We start from the raw sequence: 18,539 nt of genomic DNA on the forward strand, positions 1-18,539 counted from the left end.
CTGGTGTCGCAAGCTCATCTTCACAGCACGTGGCTATGTGGGTCTGGTTTGGCGACAGAGGCGTTTCAATGGCTGAAGTGTTCTACTCTGTTATTACAGTTCTTAGGGAAACAGTGCGTGGAGTATTTACGCTGCCCTTGCTATAACTTTCTTATTAATAGCTCCAACAACGCTGTCAGATGCGATCTGCTAAAGGATCGTAATTGCGACTAAATTACTCGTTTTGATTCGAGGTATGGAAACATTGTCGGCATTGAAAATCGATTGCACTGATTCTTCGCTTTACACTTTATCATGTCAGGTAGGTACTTAGTCTGTTTAATGTAGGTACTTTATAGACTTTCATAGAAGTCTTTAACTTCGAGCTGCGGTATAAGTAAAATGTTCAACTTGCTTAGAACTAACTTCAAGTTTCACTTAGGAATTATCAAGTTTAACTTCATGAGTCGAGTTTTATTGCTCTCGGTGCGGTGACACTTTAATTATTAGGAAAAGCCTGCTTCGATTTAAATCTCAATTAAATTAACTAGCTACACATATCCGTAATAGAATAACTACGCATAAATAGTGAAATGATAAACTTTTTTATACTCTATGTAAAGTTCTATAAAGTTGTCACAAAAGTTCATATTCTACTCTATGTATTATCCTACTTTATATGTACTGTCCCCATATATTCATTGTCTTCATTACTCCTGCTATTATTTCGTTCAAGCTGGTGGAACTGTTAACTAGAAACCAAAGTAATTTTCCAAAATTCGTCTTCTGACACCCAATCCCAATTCAAAATTACAATACAATTACATTACAATTTCGGAATAGAAACCGCGAAATAATAGCAGTTATTATTGAAATTAACTTGACACCTCTACCGCGATCATTAATGGCGGAACAAGAACAGGCGGCCCACACTACACGCTACGAGTTGAGCACACAGTGGGCACACGGTAATGGTGTATCGGAAACAATGAAATTATCCACCCAGATGATTAACCAATTACAATGTTTACGCCGCGAAGACAACTAGTCGTAGGAGAAAGTGTTAACTGTATGTGACACATCAATATCAAAGTATTGTATGAAACTAGCAACGAATTCAATTCTTCAGCTACCTAACTAATTACCATAGTAAATCAATGAGGTAAAGATATATATGGCACGAACCTACAATCATATTATAAATCCTTTGATCTAACAACCAGTAGGATGATATGATATCATAACATAAGTTTATTAAGTACAGTGATGCAATTGCAAAATTTATAAAGTTTATCTTTTGAGAATTATGCTCTTCTAGTTTATGGAGTTTCTTCTAGTTTATAGGGATACCCTACCTTCGCTTTATGATCTTATCGGATGTTTAGTTAATCGTTCAGTATGATCTGGACAGTACAGTGCAGTAGGTATGCATGCGGTGTTGGCGGAAGGTATGCGGGTCAGTGGTAACGGTGCGCGCCCTGCCCGACACGCAAGTGGAGCACCACCACGGGCTGCACCTGCTCCAAACACTAGGCGCAGATACTTTGTGGTGATGAGATTAGGGGGTGGTGGTCAGTCTAACACTCCCTAACGCTGCAGCCATGGGAGGCGAAATTTGATGATTTCCCACCATAAAAAAGGGGATGATACGAAACGCAATCAATGAGACCCGCTGTGTTATATCCATATTTTGGTTAACAGAAGTACCTAACTGAATTAGGTACTGAATATTAAGATAAAGTTTGATGGGGAATTGATAGGCACTTTTACCACACATTACTAAATAGTTACCATGCACTTCTACACCGTGATCAAATGTGGCTGAACAAGGAATCTTAAAGCAATCTTGAATTATGATAAGCCGAGTTAAATTCAGTCGTCATTGCTTCATCATGTCGCAAGATGTTGTTCAGAGTTCGAACCTGACACATAGAGGGATATTGCATCCTCGTTAGTGAATCTTAGTATAAGTTAGCACATTGATAGTATTACTACGGCTATTAGCTCGTACATGAAGGTTTGCAGTAACGGTGGATTAGGTCCGCGGGACATTCACCGCACACAAACACGCTCGAAGTAGAACATACCATTTAAATATAACCAAGCAATAAATAGAGGTAGAGGAATCAATTGAAGTGATAATCTGTATCAAACCAATTTTGAGAGCCAGCTAAGCAAGCATACATATGCATCTGTGGAACCAACTGAGAGAAACTCGAGTTCAAAAAAAATCCTATACACACAGAGCTAAGTGTGAGAATTCTGATAATTTAATGTTAATGGAGTGGATACCTACTTAAGTACTCGTATCTATCTTTAGCATTCCCTCAACCACATAGATGTAATCAAGTCCCTTCAGCACATCAAGTTAAATCTATGCCTTCCTTTTATAGTTATCATTCCACGGAGGCTTCTAGTCCTTATCACGTATTGGCATCGGCTGCATTAGGCATGCGACACACCGCCGATTATCTGGAGCTGGGCGCGCCACTGGCACACTTCTGCGACACACTTCCCGACACTCGCGACAATGTCGCATTGTTGACGCGCAAGTGTGGCGCGCGCCTAATTTGTCATTCTACACACGCAACTGTTTTTGTTGCATTTGTGATGAAGCTGCATGACGAGTTCCGTTCCAACTGTAGCATTGTAATATTCACTATCCACTTCTAAAACTTGGCATTGGTCTTGTCGTAATAACAGCTGTTAAAATTACTGTACCATAAGGTAAACGATCATGACAGTGCAACGTGCCTTATTGTTTGAAAATAATAAAATCTTCTAGCCGTATTAACATCCTACGTGTTCAATATGATGACCAGCTCAATTCTGTGCAACAAGCGCCATCTATAGTGACAACGTTACATAGATTCTTCACTTTTGTTACATGGGTAGACACATACATGTATACTTGCATAGGTAGGCATGTTCATAGGGCTTACTACCTAACGGCTTTAAGTTGGCCATGTAGTAGGTCATATACCTAATATCTCCTCGAACTCCCAAAGGTAATGAAACGCCAAAGTACCAAAGCTAATATGTCCCTGTTATTGTCTTCAGATGTTATGCCTGAGCCGGTGCGCGCTGCCCGAGCCGACGGCATCACCGACGGACGCGCCGCCGGAGCCGCGCGAGGAGGCGCCGGCCGAGGACGAGCCGCCCGAGGGGTACTACGCCTTCGTCGAGTCGCCCAACGCCACGCCGCCCAGGTGACACATCATACAAAATACAAATTGTTTTATTTCTGTAACAAAATCATCATCATCTCCCGAGCCTTCTCACAACTATGTTGCGGTCGGCTTCCATGTGACACAACTGCTCCCTAAAGCCAGGGCTCGACAACCTGTTCGAAAACGGTTCTTCAGATTAATTCAACCATATTATCAGTAGTAGGTATACAATGTTTTCTCAGCCTGCCATATCGTCGGCTTGTCTCAGAGCAGACAGTACCAATATTGAGTCCCGTCACGTCTTTTAGGTTTCGATATCATGGCATGAAACAATAGTCTACAATAGTTCCTCAAGACAGATCATCAACGTCCTCCTAATTAGGCGCAGTAATAGTGACGTTACAACCGACTGTTAGAGGGTTAATGAGACCGTTTCTATGAGTAGTGGTACATTTGTATTAGACCGTGAGTCTGCCGACTCCTGGGGGTCAAGTGTCAACACAAGGTTGTCTGTAAGAGATCGCTTTTAGCGATAAGACCGCCCATTGTGTCACCGACTTCAAAATTTTTGTTTGTTCTTGTTGTTTTTTTAATTGGTGTGCATAATAAAGAATATATCTATCTATCTATCATTTCCTCAAACGAGAAACTGATATTCATGCACGACAAACGAACATAGAATGTTAATCCAAGTGGTGATTATTTCAAAGACGTTAAACATATGCTGTTTGGGTTATTTTAAGTGGAAGAAAGCTGCAGTTAGTAGTGAACTGTGTCCCACTACTATCACTTAAATTATGGTCATAGCGGCCGCATGTGTGTCACTCAACCGCGTAATTGTCGCACTCAGCATTTTATTACTTCTTCAGTTAGGTACAAGGAACTAACGTTATACTACAGTTTATCGTAATTATTTGGCTTCCGCCTTCAAGAACACCTAATGTCATATTATGATATACTCAAGTATCAACCTATTGATTATTATCTAACTTTCTCTGTTTGCGGAGACAAGACGCGACCATTGACTTCACAATGATTAGTTTCCAAGTGGTATTTTCCGGAACTCTGCACTTCCGATGTCATCTGTTGAGGCGAAATGCACAAAGTGTACATCCTACGTACAACTTCCGCAGTGATGACCACTTTCACTGATTGTAATTTTAGTTTAAACGCCTACTTACTTACATAACCCCAGGTCCCAGAACAAAACGTCCTACAAGAATTCCGCAAAGTTTTTGCAACTAAAACAGAACTAAAATACATATATTAGGAATTCACAAATCATTCAATCATTACAAATTCCATCATTCACATCCTCTCATATCTCCGAAGCCTCAAGCTTTCCCAGTCTGGAACAATCTCGACGAAGGCTCGAGGCGTGTTCACTTTCACTAACATCTGTCATGTCGTGTGACAAGTGATTGTATGAACATGACGAGTATTGTGTGCACAACAATTACTGTTCGGCGATCAGACGTGTTTGATCGATCGCCTGACCTCCTCGTCACAGGTCATAAACGTCGGATATCAATGAGCGAATAAACTTTTCATCTGACAAATGGTTTGTAGAATATACAATAGGATTTCTATTGCTTTTGATAGACGTAGGTATTAGATACAAATTATTATATTGTTAAACAAATTCAATAAGCCGAGAGCAATTACAAAAGACATGGTCAAATACCTTAACCTTTTCTACAAAACACTGAATTACACCAGTCTAACGAAGGGGTATTGGTTTGCCCGATTAACTGGGTTGAGGAGGTACCTAAGATAGGCAGTCGCTCCTTGTAAAACACTAGAACTCAGCTGAATGCGGTTAGACTGGAAGTTGACCCCAACATAGTTGGGTAAAGGCTCGTGAGATGATGACTGAATGGGACTTTATGACTAAGGAAGGATACACACAGTAGGCGTAGGGTCACCACATTTATTATCATCATCATCTAATGACTTGTCGTCGACAGAAAGATATAGCGAGAAAGTTGGAGCATACCTTATCTATTTCAGACGTTTAAGTCCATCACGTGGAACATGCTAATAGTTATATGTTCTGTTACAGAGTGCGTCCGCCGCCGTACCGACAGGTGGCGTCGCCGTGCGCGGAGGCGGAGGCCAGCAAGCCGCACGTGTCGGCCGCCAACCTGTGCGGCGACCTCAACCGCGGCCTCATCCCGCGCAACCCCATGGGGCAGAACCCCAACGGAGAGCCTTACCCCTTGTTAGTATACTTCTCTTTCCTGTCAACACACTACTCCCGGACAAAATATAGCCTGTTATCCAGCATCATCTTCCGAGTACCAGTCTTTTACAAGGAGCGACTGCCCTATCTGACTTCCTCAACCCAGTCACCCGGGCAACCCGTACCCCTTGATTGGATTGTTGTCAGATTTACTGGCGTCTGCTACCCGTGACGACTGCCAAGGATGCTCAATTCGTATAGACATAGATAGTAAGCTGATATAAGCAAGTGGTTGAATGTCGTGTGTTGTTGCAGCGAGCTGATCCGCAACCAGACGCTGCGCTTCCTGTCGCGCACGCTGCCCGTGCTGCGCGCCGACGACACGCTCCCGCGCGTCGCGCACCTGCCGGCACCGCCCGCGTCACAGCCCGCGCCGCCCGCTGCAGAACTGCACCACAACCGGTAACTGTACCTTACGCTCCTGTCGCGCACGCTGCCCGTGCTGCGCGCCGACGACACGCTCCCGCGCGTCGCGCACCTGCCGGCACCGCCCGCGTCACAGCCCGCGCCGCCCGCTGCAGAACTGCACCACAACCGGTAACTGTACCTTACGCTCCTGTCGCGCACGCTGCCCGTGCTGCGCGCCGACGACACGCTCCCGCGCGTCGCGCACCTGCCGGCACCGCCCGCGTCACAGCCCGCGTCACAGCTCGCTGCAGAACTGCACCACAACCGGTAACTGTACCTTACGCTCCTGTCGCGCACGCTGCCCGTGCTGCGCGCCGACGACACGCTCCCGCGCGTCGCGCACCTTCCGGCACCGCCCGCGTCACAGCCCGCGCCGCCCGCTGCAGAACTGCACCACAACCGGTAACTGTACCTTACGCTCCTGTCGCGCACGCTGCCCGTGCTGCGCGCCGACGACACGCTCCCGCGCGTCGCGCACCTGCCGGCACCGCCCGCGTCACAGCCCGCGCCGCCCGCTGCAGAACTGCACCACAACCGGTAACTGTACCTTACGCTCCTGTCGCGCACGCTGCCCGTGCTGCGCGCCGACGACACGCTCCCGCGCGTCGCGCACCTGCCGGCACCGCCCGCGTCACAGCCCGCGTCACAGCTCGCTGCAGAACTGCACCACAACCGGTAACTGTACCTTACGCTCCTGTCGCGCACGCTGCCCGTGCTGCGCGCCGACGACACGCTCCCGCGCGTCGCGCACCTTCCGGCACCGCCCGCGTCACAGCCCGCGCCGCCCGCTGCAGAACTGCACCACAACCGGTAACTGTACCTTACGCTCCTGTCGCGCACGCTGCCCGTGCTGCGCGCCGACGACACGCTCCCGCGCGTCGCGCACCTGCCGGCACCGCCCGCGTCACAGCCCGCGCCGCCCGCTGCAGAACTGCACCACAACCGGTAACTGTACCTTACGCTCCTGTCGCGCACGCTGCCCGTGCTGCGCGCCGACGACACGCTCCCGCGCGTCGCGCACCTGCCGGCACCGCCCGCGTCACAGCCCGCGCCGCCCGCTGCAGAACTGCACCACAACCGGTAACTGTACCTTACGCTCCTGTCGCGCACCTGCCGGCACCGCCCGCGTCACAGCCCGCGTCACAGCCCGCTGCAGAACTGCACCACAACCGGTAACTGTGCCTTACTCTACTTGTGTTTCTGAACGTAGCGAAACCCTCCTGGACAGTGGCGGCCCTAGGGGTGTGCGAACTGTGCCATCGCACAGGGCCTCGCGCTTGAGGGGGCCTCGCGCTACAACCTACACTAATATAAAAAAAAAATATAATTAGAAGATATATATCTGGTCCAAGAAATAAAATGTGCATTTTTTCTTTATTTCTAATTCACTCTGCGTTTACTTTTTGAGTCCTCAATTTAACAAAAAGTTGGAACACTAAAGTAACAAAAACAACTGGCTCTCGATCCAGTCACGGATTCTTTTTATTTGTGCTTTGAGGGTCCTTAAACAAACAATTTTTAAAAATTCGCGCTCGCTACGCTCGCGACTTTTCACTTGTACCTTACCTTCTAACTTGACTAGAGTACTTTTTTGTCCCAAAACTCAAAAATTTTCGCGCTCGCTACGCTCGCGAATTCACCTTGCACTGTTATTTATTATACAACTTTAGGTGCTTTAGTGACCTAAAGCTCAAAAATTTTTGCGCTCGCTACGCTCGCGGGTGCTTTACTTTCCACTTATTTTCTTTTATCATCCTTTTTTAGCCGAACCTAGAAGGTAGCGCCGCTTGTAAGTCCTTTTATTAACAAGAAAATAACTCCTAGTTTCCGTATGAACTTCCTTATTTACGACGTTCGAATTACTCAAGTTACAATCTTTCAATACATAGGGTGCGCTTGGGTCATGATTGCACCCGGGCGCTACATGAGCCAGAGACGGCCCTGAATCAGTTATACGAAGAGCTGAAAATAATTTAAATGTATATTAGAAAATAATTTAACTGAAATTAATTCCACTACCGAAATAGTCTTGAGAATTCGAATAATAAAAAATAATAATATCGAAAAAGCAGTTTTCGAGGCTTACAATTATTAAAACATGTTTAAGGAATTCGATGACACAAGATCGACTTTCAGTCCTTGCTAATCGAAAATGACGTTGCTCATTCATTCGATTATTCCGCTTTAATTAAAGATTTTAGTTTAATATTTGTTAATTTTGTGATTCTTTAAATATAAACTGTAGTAAAAATAAAATTTTAATAATTAGTTTAACTTGATTTCTTCTCAAACATGACGATTAGCTAAATCAAAACGCCAGCTTACTCTCGCAACACATACTTTTCACTTTGGATAAAGGGCCTCTCTTAGACCTGCCGCACGTAGCCTCGCAATGGCTAGGGCCGCCGCTGCTCCTGGATTTCGGAGAGTACGTAAGAGTATCTAGATAGATAGAATTCGGCACGCATAAAAGGCCAAATAGAGATACGTAATCAGAAATAAAGAAAACAAAAGGTGGGTATGTCTCAGGTTTGCACCGAATTGGGAGCTCAGCTCAGCATGTGTAAAGGTGCGTACGGATTGCGCGTACCCTGGTACGCGTACTCAGTTTACGCGTGTCCGGAACGCCTAGTCCATACCTGTAGCTACGCGTTCACTCTTGGGGTACGCGTACCGCGCGAGCCAACTCGCAGCGCGAGCCACCGTCAGTCGGTTTTTGGTCGCGCGTCAAAGAGGACGCACGCGGCCGGCTACGCTATATTCGGACGGCAAAATGAATAAACACGCGTGTTCTTCGAGTTTCAATAATGAAAATATTATTAGATTGATTCAACTTGAATTTTTACCGGGTCTTGTGGGAACTCAATCTCACAAAATTTTTGTCCCCACTTTCTTCATAATTTATATCTTCCATAAGCCTATTTCCACACAGGTTTCCGTTTGTTTCTCTTTTTTTACCCGACTGCCAAAGAAGGAGGGTAATGTTTTTCGAGTGTATGTAAGTATGTATGTATGTCTGTTCCTTTGTGACCTCCTGTAGCCTAAACGGCTTGATGGATTTTGATGTATGAGGTATCGTTAGATTTGTCTTGATTACGGGAGTGTCATAGGATACATTTTATCCTAAAAGTCCCACGGGATATTTTTTCTAAATTTCCCTTTAAAAAAATATGTATGCGGTATCATTAGATTCATTTCAATCACGGGAGTAATAATTAATATAGGATACGTTTTTTCTCAAAATTCCCACGGGAACATGTTAATTCTGCGTCAACGCAAAGCAACTCATGCGTTTGCAAGCAAAAAGATAGGGCGTGGCCTGGCATGCGGCGCGCGGCGCGGTGCGGAGGGGGATATGCTCGAGTATACAGCCCGAATGCGGGCACACGCATAAGGGCACACGTCGTTGACGGTCTTCAGCAGTAATGACTCACCTAATTCTTTTTCTTCTTCACTACCAACAGTCCAGATTGGCGGTAAATTTATGTTGCGGAGTAACATCACTCGTAATCTAAAGCCAAATGTCGTCGAAATAATTTAAAATGGTACTTACATATACATAGTCTTCTACATCTACAACATTTTCGTTAAATAAAAACAGCTAAAAAGTTATAAATAAAAGAATTATTATTAAAAAAACAAAATACCCGACTGCACACTAAAAAAAGAGTAAAACAAGCCCCACAATAATATTTAATTTATAAATATTGATGGAAAGCATCGCAGGCGGGGACCACCTTGACCGCCACCAACGAAAATTCTGCTAAATGGTGCACAACCGAAATGACTATAAATAAGCCTCTGTTGGTCCCCGCCTGCGATGCTTTCCATCAATATTTATAAATTAAATATTATTGTGGGGCTTGTTTTACTCTTTTTTTAGTGTGCAGTCGGGTATTTTGTTTTTTATTTAAAATGTGTTGAATAATGACTAACGCCGCAGCAGTGGTGGTGCACGCAACCGCTAAGTTTGTCGGAGTCATGGCGAATGACTGGGGCTCGCGGAGCGCTCTGGATCGATTGACCTCGCGTACAGGTTCGCGGCGGTCCGTACAGGAGCTGTACGCGTATCCAATGTACGCGTGGACAGTGTTTCCCAACTACGCGTAACACAGAAACGCGCTATCCGTACGCACCTTCATGTAGACTAACTGACGCTGGTGTTCTGCTGGATCCCTGCAATGATGACGAACGATCTATTCCCCTCCTTATCAAACAGCCCATTCCCATATTACACTATGAGCATAGATTACTTGCTAGTATCTCCGCAAATGTGCCGCTACTTGATAGCGTGGCAGTCAATGTGGACATAGCATTACTTGCTACTACTATCCCCGTAAAGGTGAGAATAGCGTGAAAATCCACGTGGACTACTTTATTACTATGTATTATGTTGTATGTGCAGGCTGGAGGAGCGCAGTCGCCGTTCGCTGGAGGACTCCGAAGTACCGTCACACGCGCTGCGCGCCGAGCACCGCGGCATTGACGGCGCCGACATCGACACGCCACGGGAGAGTCGCAAGTTCTGCGACAACGGCGGAGTGTGAGTACACAGTTATATTACTTGTAGTAGCTAATCCAGAAACGTAACGTCTTCAATATGGTGGCTTTAGAAATTTAGTTTACTTATTATAAAATAAACCAAAGTGTTGCACGAGTCCAATTTCATCATATAAAACAGAAGTTGTGACGCGCGTACGATACGTGCGTTACCGAGTCGAAAAATGCTTTGCCGCTAGTTCGAAAACGCTCGTAAAACAAATAAAACAAGGCATACATGATCAAAGTTTATTGAAAATGAATAATTTAACAATACTTATAGTTAAAACGTGCAATTGACTACCACTCACTCCGCCGGCACCCGTGTTAGAGCCAGTTCACACAAACACATAGGAATGAAGTCTTCCAGTATAACGATGTCCACCACTTTGTGTGAACTGACATTAATTGTCACATCTCATACATTATAATTCTTATTATATACTCTAGTTCATGTGCATAGCATCCGTCTCATTCAAGCGTATTATTTTCACGTCGTCTCACTTTCTCAAAATAATCATTTAAAGATATATTGTAAGTCAGCGTAAGGTGCGTAAGGCGACTTGCGGTGTATAGTAGCTGTAGAGTTAAATATACTGTATACAAAAATATTTCCAATTTATAAATATCATATTACAAACTTTAAATAGCGTGTAACAAATTTAGCGTTAAGATATCTTATTTACTGAGCCGTAAACACAATGATGACTGGCAGCGGTCATTTGATGTATCTCTGTTAACACGCACGATTTATACAGAGCTTTATGTAAAATTGCCTTCATTGTTTGTTTGTGTCTTATATTAAATCTTGCATTGAGTGTGTACTCTCGATATCTCACTTGATAGATGAGTGATTTGAATTCTCGACCTGCCTCAATTCTCATGATCAAAAATAAAGACGAAACATAAGTCTAATTAATTTATCGATTCCTAATAACATTTATAAAAACGAAGTATACTAGTCAATTTTATTAAAACTATAGAATATACCAATGTAATATGAAAAACAACTAATTTTAACTTTACAATATGAAATTGGCTAGATTTTTGGCGACTACACGATCTTAAGCAATTACTTACATATTGGACATTTGCCTAACCAATTAACGCTCTAGTTTACCGACAAAATAAACGTTAGTTTTCTTAAAACTACTGTTTACTATGAATGTTCACGTAAATTTTTCAAAGTAAACAGTTTTAAGAAAAACGTCAGGTTTATACTGTCGGTGAAAATGGGCGTAACTTGGGAATAAATAAACCATCGAATAAAATCGACGGCTACAACTAGATATTTGAGAATTTGCGTTTATTTTGACTTATTCGTAAATATTAAGCGAGAGGCCGAGCGCTGCCGAAGTTGGCCGAAGTTAGCCGATGTCGGCCGAATTTAGCCGATGTCGGCCGAAGTTATCCGAAGTGGAGCGATGACGTGACGCGGGTTATGTGTTGAGCGCCTTGATGTCGGCCATCACGATGTCGAAGGCGTCAGCCCGCGTGCCGTCCAATATCTTCACGCGTTTGTCTTTCTCGATCTGTAATTAGGAATTCATTGATTAATACTGACGGAATGAGCACATCAAATCAATTACTTATTGTTTGCATAATGTATTCTTATTAGTCTTGCATGAGAGAGAACAGAGTGAATATAGTTCTCGCCAAACTTTTGTCTTCATGTATCATGTGTAGTGTGTAGCCGACCTTACTCCCGATCTATCTATGTACATGTACTTAGTATTAAGCTTAGGTTAATCAATGCAGTACAATATACGCCTTTGACATAGCAACACGTCTCTATCATGTATCACCAATAACTCCCCACATTGCACATGCATGGGGTGAGTCGTTGCATTTGCGGACGCGAGAACTACATATACGTAGATCACTTTTAAAGATGCTTAATCTGTCAAATTAGGTACTTCTATAGATTTCCAACCTTATGACAATAGTGGGCGGTTAATGTTTGATTGGTAGATGTATGGTAGTTTGTACCTCTGCCTTGTAGTTGAGATGCTCGGGCCAGACGCAGAGCTCGAAGTATCCCTCGATGTCGGGCGGCTCGTACAGCCGCAGCGCCCGCCGGGCTCGGCACTCGCCCAGCTCCAGCACGAAGTAGTATCTATCAGCACACATACACGTTACATCTCAATTTTGTTAAAGCCTCTAGTGTTTCGAGAATGTTATATAAAGCCAAGAGCACTTTTATATGCAACTTAATTTGGTAGCATGTAATGCGGCACTGACCTGAGATCACACATCTCCATGATGGGCGGGTAGTTGAGCACGGTGAAGCCCTCAGCGATGAGGAACTTCTTCCCCGGGCGCGTGTACCGTCCGGCTGGGTCGGTGGTGGTGGCGTGCGCGCGGTCGTCGCCGGCGAGCGTGCGCGTGACGTCACGCAGCATGGCGTCCATGTCGAGCGCGGAGAGGACGTCGTAGTTGTTGTGCGGCAGCGCCGCGCAGCGCACGTGCCGCGCGCTGTCGTCGGGGAAGAAGTACTTGTCCTGGTGGAACACGTGCACCGGCGCCAGTGTGCTCGCCAGCTGGTGAGCTAGCGACGTCTTGCCGCCGCATGTTACGCCCGATATACCTGGGAAATTCACCTACAGTTATAGCAAACGACGCATTTTTGTGGATGACACAACATTGCGGGAAAAAAAATAATTTTAGGTTTTCAGAAAAAAAAGAATCATCATTGATTAAGATGAAATACACAACTAAAACAGTTACAACTAATGAGTCTTAAAAACATTACTGGGTAAAACCTGCATAAAATGTATATGGACAAACTAACATCAAATTATTTCTTCACATTAAGTACCTACCTATAATAATCCAATCATTACGCCTGGAGGCCATGACTGTAGCGTTGTGTCGGGTGGTGAGACGGGCGGTCAGTGGGGCAGTGAGTCGCGCGAGAGGTGCGGGTAGAGGTGGTAGAGCGTGAAGGCCATGAGGCCGCCCACGAACAGCAGCCCCCAGGCGCCGCACAGCAGCAGCGACCACTGCGGGTCCGGCAGCCACAAGCTCAGCCACGAGTCTGCAACCAATACCAGGTGTTACCAAACATCACATATGCTGGTCTACAAGGAGATCAGATAGCACTGTGCAGGATATATTATAGTGCACGAGCATTTGCGCAGACACAGGTGCACTCACTATTCCTTCACTCTCATAGTCCGATAAAGCGGCATTTCGACACTACATTTAAATGCCGACAAGCAGCGTTGACAATTTAATGTGATCTCCAATTTAGTGTGAGACTCCAGGTTGCTCTGTGAACGTTTCTAAAATCCACAAAGCGATTTCGGCCCGACGCATTTTTCGAGCTTGAGAACACTAGAACAACGCGGGGCATTAAATACGCATACTATACAGTTCCCGGAAAACATTAAAATTCTTTGTAAGCTCGACACGAGGTGTCACACGATCTGTTGTGCGGATAAACAAATATGTTCTCATTTTATACTAGCGGAAAGGATACGTTTCAACGTTGACATTCTAAACGAAATCACATATGATGAGTTTAGACGTGACATCTCTGAAGCTATAGAATCAGAATAGTGTAATCAACACTATATAAGACAACGGACAATGCTCACCTTCGTCAATAAAAGGGTAAGAGTTGACCCAGAGGCAGAACACAGCAAACACGGAGCTCGTCGTCACCAGCACCAACTTGCCCACCAGCGCATCAGGTATGTCCATATATCGGCATCAAACCAATCTCGACCTTGCGCCACTAGCAGTAACGCATAGACTCGCTTAACACTTGTGAATGCGTGAGTGGTGATCTAACTGCAGAAGAGTTCCTTCTCGAAGTCCTGGAAGGTCTCTGTCTCGGGGAACAGTATGGACTTGTGATCGTCTTGCTTCTCCTCTGTGGAGTCGGCGAGCGGCTTGCGTCTCACTGCGCGCTCCACTATCTGTGTACACACGAACACGTCATATACTGTTGAGCACACAATACTAATATTAATACATTGCATATTACATATTCTTATGCAATTAATTAGCACTGTTACATTTAAATCAATGAAAGCAAACTTTTTATCTGTGAAGACACTAAAACACGAGTATTTATAAAACATGTGCCCTTATCTCAGCTAAATGTCAATAGAGCTTGTAATCAGAGGTCTAAGCCAACAACTGAAGTACTGGAGTGCTACACTTGTATTGTTTGTAGTTGATAACAGTTGTAACATTGACACACTCAACACTGACATTATTACGCTACTCACTACTCTATGGAATTAACAAATCTCAATGCAATATTAGAATATCCAGTTATCATGCACTACCTACTAGTAGTCACTTGGTTCTAACTGTAGACAAGAAATTGCATTCATGATTTCAGGATTGATTATAGGTTTACTCAAAATGTTTCCCTTCCTCTTCCATCCAGTCATTAGTGTCAAAAATATACTTAAAAAGTATGTTTAAGTTAGAGAAGTTACTTATTTACTTGTCTGGAATCAAACCTTTAAACTATTGAGCAATCTTCATTTATTTATAAGGCATTCACAAAGTAGCCTTGTAGTGTCATTATAGATAGAGGCTCTAACTGATACATTATGTATACAGGCAAATATATGAGTGTTGAACACAAAGTCTCTCACACAGCATTTCTACTATCTAATCTGTGGTTATGTATCAATTATCACAAGAATGCTGAACTGTTAGCTTGGGTTGTGTGTCTTTGTCCTACTTCAGTTAACTTCCTTTACATAATGAGAGCAGCTAATAATATGTGCTAGCTTGCAAATGACCTTGATGTCATTAGTTAGTCAAATTGTGTTTTGTTTCTTAATAACTTGCCTTTCTCCAACAGTTAGGAATTTTTATATTATTTATAGCACTAAACAAGATCATAGCTTTCTGCTTTTATGAAAGAAATTTTACAACATAAACAGTTTTGGAAATATCCTACTACATAGATATAAATTACATGATATAATGTGCAAATCAAAATCATAAAAGGGGTGAATACTGAAAAGATAATGTTTGCAAATATGATCTACTACATTTTCTTGTATAATACCTATATTACTTAATTCAAATAACCAGCAAGTCATTACAGTGGTTCACTGTTGTGATTGAATTGTCCTTCAGTATTGTCATGTCACACAGAGCACTGAGTACAGTAGACACTTACCTTGTCGGCGACGCTGGGGTGTGCGGCGCGCGCGGACAGCTTCAGCAACTTGTTGACGTTGTCCTGCACCTGCTGCTCCTGACTCCGCGCCGGCGCCGGAGCCTTCTTGCTCTTACTCTTGTACAACTGCCGGTGATCTGCACACAGAGCGAGTGTGACGACTCGTTACATAAGCAACCAATAAACCGGACAATAAAAAAGGCGCGACTAATCGCGGCAATAGGCGCAATAAACTCGCGACAAGCGACGACTGTGTGACGTAACGTATCGCCGCCTCGTCGGTGAAGTTTGAACGAACCTTGACCCGCGTGTCGCGGCCGCGCTCGGCGCCCACCACGCTTCGCCTCGCCGCTGTCTGCAACCAAAACACAACGACGTGTCTTATCATACCACTCCGAATCACAAACAACTTTAGACTAACAAGTATATTAAACTTTCTTCTCTATACCTTCTTGGTCGACGAGTTCCAGAGCCTGTCGTACTAATGCTGAAGACATTTTAATACCACAATGCTTAAAGGAAACATTTATGTGCAATTATTACGGAAATGCAACTATAACCTACAAAAGTACAAAAATGAAATATTGAAACGTCACGTCAGACGTCAAATGTCAATTTGACATTGACATTCAACGAGATTACGTTTAGTTTCTCTCATGTTTCTCGATTTTTATATGGTTGCGTCCGTTGCGACCTACGTTCAGCAATGGGCGGCAATTGACTGATATGACGATAATGATGATTTAAAAATGCAGGTATATACTACAAATAGTTTTATGTACCTACAATATATGTAAAACCACCAAAATACTACTTAGACACCAAAGGACGCGTCTCAATCCCTGATATACATAATTATTTTTTAATAATAAATAATATTTTTGTTCCAGATTCTGCATGCTGTACCGCGCAATCAACGGCGACAGCGAGTCGAGCGCGGGCGTGGAGCGGCGCGAGGACCCCGGGCCGCAGCCTCACGCAGGCGCCGCCGCGCACGCGCCGCATCACCGCTACGAGGGCCCGCCCACGCCGTGCCCGGCGCGCGTGGAGTACGCGACGCCGGTGTTCGCGCGCAACTACCAGGGCGTGTGGCGCTACGTCGTGCAGATACCCTACGAGGGGTACTTCACGCAGACCGTCGAGGTCACCAGGTACACCACATACTAACATAAAAACGTTTACCCTTAAAATCCCTATATAAGGTTAAGCTCTCATCGTGTGTTATCAGATGCATGCAGTCGCGCTGCCACTACCTGGACGGCGGCTGCCTGAGCTCGCCGCGCTGGGTGTCGCTGCTGGTGGCCGAACTGCACTACCCGCCCACCCAGAACAAACACGTGCAGGTCAGCACCAGATACCGCACCAATACAGTTACTCAGCAACACCGCGCATCAAATAGACATATGAGGAAAATCATTCCATCACCTAACAGTCATATTAAAAAATGTGAAAGTGTGTATCATGTGTATGTGGGGTTCGATTAAATTGGCGGTATACAGCTTCTTATAACTAGCATCGTGACAATAATTTGAGAGAAGTAATACTCTCAGGATGCGCGTGGAACCACGGGGAATTGCTACTACGGTTTAAAGACGAAGGACTACATATTCGCCTTCATATTTAAGTTTTTGTTATGAGGTAGGTTACGTTTATAAGAGGAATGTTTATGTACTGTGGCAGGATTATGAGCAGTACCTGCAGAACCGCGCCGGACAACAGCCGGAGCCGGAGACCAGCACGGACAAACCGCCGCACTGCGACGGACACGACGAGATGGGCTGCTACCAGGTAACACGCGCTTCAACAGTGCCGCTACTTATTTTTGTTGAGAGGACTTATGGCTGTGCAATTTAAGGCTCTCCGACCACGAGCGACTATCCTTTATCGATACGAATCCTCCACAGGTTCGCCTGTACTACGACTGGTTCCTGGTGCCCGGCTCGTGCAAGTGCTGGCGACCTGACTACTTCGCGCGCTACGTGCGACGTCGCCAGAACAACGAACTGTAAGCCACACACGCTCACACACATACAATGCACGCATTAATGCTAAATTATTATAACAAACGCACACTCATTGCCAATTTTATGGAAAAAAGTTTCACATTCTGGTAAATCATAACGTCGTCTATATATACCAGTATTCTAATGATATCATGTTTTATTTGAATAATTCTTTGTAAGGACAGTTTTTATTGGGTTAACTAATTAACTATTGTCCATTCATAAACAACAGTCGTTTTGATTAGTTATCATAGTAGGTATTTTCACAATTTACACCAAAAGTCATGTCTATGAGAATCTGACGAAAGAACTTGTCCATGTCCAAGTCTAGTTTAAATCTGTTGTAACGCGTTCTTCTATGAAAATTATAGTATTATATTGTTTAATATTAAATTAATATATTCCTAAATTGTTTAAATGTAATGTATGTTACGTTAACTTTGGTGCTACTGCTACTTAACGTTGTGACATTAAGACTGTATCTAATAATAATATTACGTTAGTAGGTACATTTGTTCGTACCAAAATATTATATAGAACTAGGAGGTGAGATCTCTTATCGAATTAGTATAAAAAATAAGTTAGATTACAAACAAAAAATCATATATCCATCCAAATAGTTTTTCACGCTAATTTCTTCCAAGGTAAACATTGCATACAGAATGAAAAATAATGAATATTAATGAAGTTCTCCCCCTCCTTGACGCCTGAAATAAATGGATAAATAAATAATCGTTGTAATGTAGCTAGTTGTAAGATGAAACGAATGTATGGAAGCTCAAATTGCATTTATAAATTGTAACTATGTAAAGATTAAATAATCACGTAACCATGCTTTCTTCGACTTTCATGTTATAACTACAGACAGATAACTCAACAGTTCTCTGGTCGTAGTCTCCGACTGCGTAAGTTTGAGAGAACATGGTTTTCAAAATAATATGCTAGGTATATTAGATGTATCCTCTAGGTTAGCAAATATTTATTTAAACTTAGATTTAAGTTGTTGTAGATCTATTAATAAAGCACTTCGAATTAAACTGTGTATG

At 43.8% G+C, this 18,539-nt stretch overlaps 3 protein-coding genes across 3 annotated transcripts; 1 reads left to right on the forward strand and 2 right to left on the reverse strand.

Moving 5' to 3' along the window:
• The first annotated feature begins 1,429 nt into the window (after nucleotides 1-1,429).
• LOC124642200 lies at nucleotides 1,430-18,530 on the forward strand. Its single transcript, XM_047180511.1, has 9 exons — nucleotides 1,430-1,435; nucleotides 3,040-3,188; nucleotides 5,212-5,370; nucleotides 5,647-5,751; nucleotides 10,205-10,342; nucleotides 16,381-16,641; nucleotides 16,719-16,833; nucleotides 17,210-17,278; nucleotides 17,395-18,530. The coding sequence occupies exons 1-9, from the start codon at nucleotides 1,430-1,432 to the stop codon at nucleotides 17,497-17,499; spliced, it is 1,107 nt and encodes a 368-aa protein (XP_047036467.1). The 3' UTR covers nucleotides 17,500-18,530.
• Nucleotides 10,574-13,241, reverse strand: LOC124642346 (nicotinamide riboside kinase 1). Its single transcript, XM_047180743.1, has 4 exons — nucleotides 13,161-13,241; nucleotides 12,580-12,925; nucleotides 12,328-12,454; nucleotides 10,574-11,870 (listed from the first exon to the last, which is right to left on the reverse strand). The coding sequence occupies exons 1-4, from the start codon at nucleotides 13,192-13,194 to the stop codon at nucleotides 11,778-11,780; spliced, it is 600 nt and encodes a 199-aa protein (XP_047036699.1). The 5' UTR covers nucleotides 13,195-13,241; the 3' UTR covers nucleotides 10,574-11,777.
• On the reverse strand, nucleotides 14,022-16,093 carry LOC124642347. The gene is made up of 4 exons (XM_047180744.1): nucleotides 15,939-16,093; nucleotides 15,789-15,845; nucleotides 15,491-15,627; nucleotides 14,022-14,261 (listed from the first exon to the last, which is right to left on the reverse strand). Exons 1-4 carry the CDS (start codon nucleotides 15,985-15,987, stop codon nucleotides 14,130-14,132), a joined length of 375 nt encoding a protein of 124 aa, XP_047036700.1. The 5' UTR covers nucleotides 15,988-16,093; the 3' UTR covers nucleotides 14,022-14,129.
• Nucleotides 18,531-18,539: the final 9 nt, after the last annotated feature.

Source organism: Helicoverpa zea, chromosome 24 (assembly GCF_022581195.2).
Source record: "Helicoverpa zea isolate HzStark_Cry1AcR chromosome 24, ilHelZeax1.1, whole genome shotgun sequence".
NCBI classification, from domain to species: domain Eukaryota; kingdom Metazoa; phylum Arthropoda; class Insecta; order Lepidoptera; family Noctuidae; genus Helicoverpa; species Helicoverpa zea.

Excerpts from the sequence above, each read along its gene's own strand:
- LOC124642200 (XM_047180511.1), top strand. Across the intron at positions 5,371-5,646 it reads AACGGAGAGCCTTACCCCTT|CGAGCTGATCCGCAACCAGA; the intron begins GTTAGTATACTT and ends GTGTTGTTGCAG. Across the intron at positions 5,752-10,204 it reads CACCTGCCGGCACCGCCCGC|GCTGGAGGAGCGCAGTCGCC; the intron begins GTCACAGCCCGC and ends TTGTATGTGCAG.
- LOC124642347 (XM_047180744.1), bottom strand. The coding sequence starts at position 15,987 with ATGTCTTCAGCATTAGTACGACAGGCTCTGGAACTCGTCGACCAAGAA. Across the intron at positions 15,628-15,788 it reads GCCGCGACACGCGGGTCAAG|ATCACCGGCAGTTGTACAAG; the intron begins GTTCGTTCAAAC and ends CTCTGTGTGCAG. Across the intron at positions 14,262-15,490 it reads ACCCCAGCGTCGCCGACAAG|ATAGTGGAGCGCGCAGTGAG; the intron begins GTAAGTGTCTAC and ends GTGTGTACACAG.
- LOC124642346 (XM_047180743.1), bottom strand. The coding sequence starts at position 13,194 with ATGGCCTCCAGGCGTAATGATTGGATTATTATAG. Across the intron at positions 12,926-13,160 it reads TAATGATTGGATTATTATAG|GTATATCGGGCGTAACATGC; the intron begins GTAGGTACTTAA and ends TGAATTTCCCAG. Across the intron at positions 11,871-12,327 it reads ATCTCAACTACAAGGCAGAG|ATCGAGAAAGACAAACGCGT; the intron begins GTACAAACTACC and ends TCCTAATTACAG.